The following is a 5369-nucleotide window of genomic DNA, read 5'->3' as shown; positions in this document are numbered from 1 at the left end:
TTGTAACTTCTCATCTCATATCATCATTCTCATTGATGGTGCTGCTTATCATTTATGGGCGAAAAGGAGAGTCTACGGGTGCCTCCTGTAGTTGCAAAGTTCAATCTAACGTAACCAAACTGCACCCAACAAAGAGTTTTTAGTTTTTACCAATAAGAACTGTTTTTGGCTTGTGGTTATTAAAGGACACTTTCCTGATTGAAGCGGCCGCCTCCTTTCTGAGTAGGTTTGTCTAATCTTCTACAGTTTCTACAAAGATTTTGCTTCTTCATTTGGCAGAGATACGAAAGAAAATTGGAACTGGACATACCTTGAGAAGAGAGGAACTCCCACCTCAGACCTACCATCAAGGCGACAGTCTCTTCTTGGCTGAAAGTCGTTTACCCTGAAGTTACTTTTCCCTTTTCTGCCTGGATTTTTGGCAGCTCCTTGAGTGGCAGCCACCTTGACTCTATCACCTGCATCTTTCGCGTTCTTTTTGTAATCTTGCTGGCCTTGTTCTCTTGATCTTTTGATCACACAACTCTCTTGTATCTTTTGTACATTTAAACACCTTTTTTCATATAATACCAATCAAAAAAAAAAAAAAAGAACTGGGCCTATCACTATTTTTCCAGTTCGGATATCACAAGGATCTCAGAAGAACGGAGAAAATTTAGCTAAGTTTTCAGACACAAACCATACAACAAAAATTGTCAAATTATCAACTAAATATGAATAATGAACCTTGTACAGAATGAAAGAGAAAGTAATGCTGCTCTTAAACTACAGGCAGGAGGCTTTCACTGTAAGTGCGGAGAACGAAAAATGACGAAGAGAATTGGGTAGTATCTTGAAAGAGGGAAGCCATTCCAACAACTTCAGTCTTAGTCGAGCTGAAATACTTTGTCCTCCAGTTGTAAAAATAAAAACAGAAATCACCTTTCTCAAAGGATTTTATTATGAACCAATCAGTCCCTGGAATGGATAGAATAGCATCAGGGTGTATCGGTGTCCAATCAGAAGGCGGTGGCATTAAGAAGGCCTCCTCGATCCAATAATAATCAGTACTGGTGCTGCATGCAACCCTGCTCATACATGTCACGGTATTTGCGTTCTGCATTCTTCTGTCTTGATCATGGTTAACATGAAGGATACACATCTTCATTGATGTGTTGTTATTCTTTTGACATTCCATATCTACCTTCTTCTTACCAACCACAGCTAGATGACCATCGACTTCAATCAGATGACCACGGCAAGGATAGAGGATTTCACCCACAATGAAATTAGGAACAGAAAACATTCTAAACCCTTCAGTCCGAACATTAAATTGGAGAATAAATGGTTCCTTCTTTAATAACAAGTCTTCGTACAACCAGTATATGGAACCACTTGCATAAAGAGGTTTACTAAGTTCCTGGGCATCCACTTTTGGTGGGAGTGAGACCTCGCGGAACCTTCTGCATGATGAACTATTATTGGTTTTGTCTTCTCGGCCACAAATGGTCAAAACCTCGCAAACAGCATCGAAACGTGTCCCATGCCAGGTTTTCGTTTTTTTCTGCCAAAAAGCAACCACTTTGTGTTCTTCGGTAGCAGGATCATATCCAAAAGCATACCAATTAAAATTGTGATAGGTAACCTCATGTATCACGTGATCACCATCTTCATCTATTACTTGTATTTCCTCAGATTCATCTTCATGCTGTTGTTTAATTGCTGACTTAATCCAAGGTGTTGATTTTCTGGTGCTGGGATTATATACGCATACACAGTCTGCTTCATTGTCTGCTAAACAAAACAAACCATTGAGTATACCGACAATGACTGTACGCCGTTCAGGACACTGTGGAACAGGTATTTCCCCTTGCACAGTTGCTCCTCCTCCTCCTTCAGACAGTTGGATTTCTGCTGATAACAAACGTGGTCCTCCCCAATCATATCTAACCCATTCGATAAGTAAGGAGACATCACCACCGACACCACCATTACCCAGACTAGTACGTGATTTTGATCGGCTGAAGTGTAAATCAATGAAGTATGGGCTCTTACAAATTATAGATTGCCAAGATTTGCATACGCACTTGCAACTCATGAGGGATTTAACAGGGACTCTACTCAATATCTCACAAACTAATGAATCAGAATCAAATACAGCATCACTACTCCAACTGATAAGTGGAGGAAACCCTGAGCCACTTGTACTGATATTACCACACTGTTTCATCTTTTTTCACTTCTTTTCTTTCAAGTGTCTCAACTTATTTCCTCCTTAAATGAACAAATCTTTCAAGATATGTACATAAATCTTCCGATCATCACTCATAGGAGATATGATAAAAAAGAAGAAGAAAAGTGTTAGCTATTTATAGAATTCTACACAAATTTCCTTTAGCTGACCGACTTGAATCATCCAAATAAGTCAATTTCTTTTTATTGTATTTTCAAATATTAGAAACTCTAATAAAATGATAACAATCAGAAAATTAGTGCTGAGATGATTTTTCTGCACCTACTACCTAAAAAATTGGTCTACTGAATGTACACAATCTCTAAAACTAGTGAAGTAGACTTTAGGGTGATAATCCCATTCCTGTAAACCCTAGCGACAGTAATTAGAGATTTAAGAGAAATTTCACCAACAGATCAAAATAAATACCTGCTGACAGAAAAATCTTAGGTTGCAGATGCAAAAGAAAAATAACCTTCCACCTTCCACGATTGAATCAGCGATTAAACAACGATGACTGTCTGGTTCAACGTTACTTAGAGTGGTTAAGAGTGAAACGGTGGGAGACCGAGAAAGGAACGAGACAAGAACTCCAACCGGTAAAGGTAAATAGAATTGAGAACTTATGTTGGGCTGTAATTTAAAAAATAATGAGCGAGACGGCAGGAAAAATCGTCGTTATGTGAAAAGCTAGCTCTTCGATTATATGCCTGTGTCTGTGCCCAGTGCCGGTACACCAAGAAAATGGCTGCTGGAGTAAGGAATTAACATCTTAGGCCGGTTCCTACGGGTGGCTAACCCATCTATTTGCCATGTCAGGTGGTCTGGCAAATTGACCGCGCCACTAAGTTAAGCGGTCGAGTCTTAACCGAGCGGGCGAGACTACACCGTTAGCGGCTTCAACGCGACCGCCCGGTGGAGTTTGCACCGGTAGCGATTTAAACTCGACCGGCTTCGGTCGGTGCTCCACCGTCTATAAATACCACCATTCCCTTCATTTTTCATTTACAAAAAAAAATATTCTTTCCTTCTCTAGAAAGCAAAACAGAGCTATTTTTGTTTAGAAATGAGTAGTTCCAAAACAAATAGACAAAGAAAGAGAAACAAGAAAGAGGAAGGAAAATCTGTTGCAGCTAGTGATATCGTATGGGTTCAGGATAAAGAAAAAAAGTTTCTTAAATGTTAGGGAACTAGTTGGACATTACCTACGCATTTATCTAACCATCCCGAGCGAGTTGGTTTACCTAAACTAAGAGGTGGGTGGTCTGAGATAACCGAAGTGTTTGGGTTCCTCCCCGAAGTTGTTCAAGAATGAAAAAGCGGGGGTGTAACAACACCACCCAATATTTCGCTTAGCAATTTGTATGGACAAACTCCAATATACTTTTTATGAGAATCAACTAGACAGTTAGACTCAATCAATAAAAAGATATATAGTTTATATCTCAATCTCTCGATTTGATGTTTACTCAAGCAAATGGAAATCTGCGAGTCTTTATCAAAGAGAGATAACTTGGACGGTACCAAAGACCAATATCCAAGGATCAATCAATATCAATCAACAACCAAAGGTTGGATTTTCAATTGATGATCTTAACGCACAACCTGTATTATTTCAATTATATAAAATATAATGCGGAAAAGAAATAACACAGACACCAGAAGTTTTGTTAACGAGGAAACCGCAAATGCAAAAAAACCCCGGGACCTAGTCCAGATTGAATACACACTGTATTAAGCCGCTACAGACACTAGCCTACTCCAAGCTAACTTCGGACTGGACTATAGTTGAACCCCAATCAGTGTCCCACTGATCCAAGGTACAATTGTACTCCTACGCCTTTGATCCCAGCAGGATACTGCGCACTTGATTCCCTTAGCTGATCTCACCCACAACCAAGAGTTGCTGCAACCCAAAATCGCAGACTTGATAATAAACAAATCTGTCTCACAGAGAAAAGTCTATCAAAGGATAAATCTGTCTCCCACAGATAAACTCTAGGTTTTGTTCCGTCTTAAGATATGAAATCAAGGTGAACATGAACCAATTGATAATCCGGTCTTATATTCCGGAAGAACAACCTAGATTAATCAATCACCTCTCTACAATCCTTCCTGACTACACAGGCGGTTTGTCGAGGAATCACAAACAGTGAGACGAAGATGTTTGTGACTTCTTTATCTTTCCTATCGGAGAACTCTCGCGATCTCAAGCCAATCAATCGATTGTACTCGTACGATAGAAGATGCAAGATCAGATCACACAACTACGATAAAAGTAGTATCGGTCTGGCTTCACAATCCCAATGAAGTCTTTAAGTCGTTAACCTGGTTTTAGAGAAGAAAACCAAAGGTTAAAGGAGAATCGCCTCTAGCGAGCGCACTAGTATCACACAGACGTATGGCGATTAGCTTTGCACAATGCTAGATGCCTCCTTTATATATCCTTCAAATCAGTGTTTTGCCTTAGTTACAAAGCAATCCATATTCACCGTTAGATGAAAGACTGATTTAGATTCAGGCTAATATTTCTCAACCGTTAGATCGAAAACTTAGCTTGTCACACACACTTGGGTAGACGTTTACTAGGTTTGTGAAAACTATGCCCAAACGTGTACGTGTATGTTGGTACAACATAGTAACCCAAAAGGTTAACCATATGAGCATTTCATATTAACCTAGTTCTTCTTCACCATAACTAGTTCAATTGACTCAAATGAACTAGTTAGAGAGTTGTTCAATTGCTATGAGATATTATGTAACTACACAAGACACAATTGAAACAAAGTTGATTCGATTCGATGAATCGGCTCATGAACTTTATAGCCACGGTATGCATAAAGCATTTGTTAGTAATTTAAGTTTCATGTTCAGAGCACATCTTTAGATCATAACCACTTAAGCTCACAAACAAGTTCGTGGACTTAAGGCAACCGGCAGAGTTTTCCAAACTCAGCAGAAAATCTCGGCAAGGAGACTTCCGCCAGTTCACGGACTAAATTCGTGGACTAAACACGCAAAAGAGTTTTTGGAAAATCCCAGCAGAAATTCTCGATAAGAGAACTTCCGTCAGTTCGCAGACTAGGTTCGCGGACTTGGCAAAACCAATTCCTCCGGTTTCTATCAATCAACAAAGTTCGAAAACTTCGGATTAAGG

General features: G+C 39.5%; 1 protein-coding gene across 1 annotated transcript; it reads right to left on the bottom strand.

The window, feature by feature from the left end:
• Nucleotides 1-692: 692 nt before the first annotated feature.
• Nucleotides 693-2850, bottom strand: LOC113299316. Its single transcript, XM_026548331.1, has 2 exons — nucleotides 2642-2850; nucleotides 693-2290 (listed from the first exon to the last, which is right to left on the bottom strand). Exon 2 carries the CDS (start codon nucleotides 2207-2209, stop codon nucleotides 761-763), a length of 1449 nt encoding a protein of 482 aa, XP_026404116.1. The 5' UTR covers nucleotides 2210-2290; nucleotides 2642-2850; the 3' UTR covers nucleotides 693-760.
• Nucleotides 2851-5369: the final 2519 nt, after the last annotated feature.

This window comes from Papaver somniferum, chromosome 7 (assembly GCF_003573695.1).
Source record: "Papaver somniferum cultivar HN1 chromosome 7, ASM357369v1, whole genome shotgun sequence".
NCBI lineage: Eukaryota > Viridiplantae > Streptophyta > Magnoliopsida > Ranunculales > Papaveraceae > Papaver > Papaver somniferum.
The sequence above is the reverse complement of the archived record's forward strand: the minus strand, read 5'-3'. Positions and strand labels throughout refer to the sequence as shown.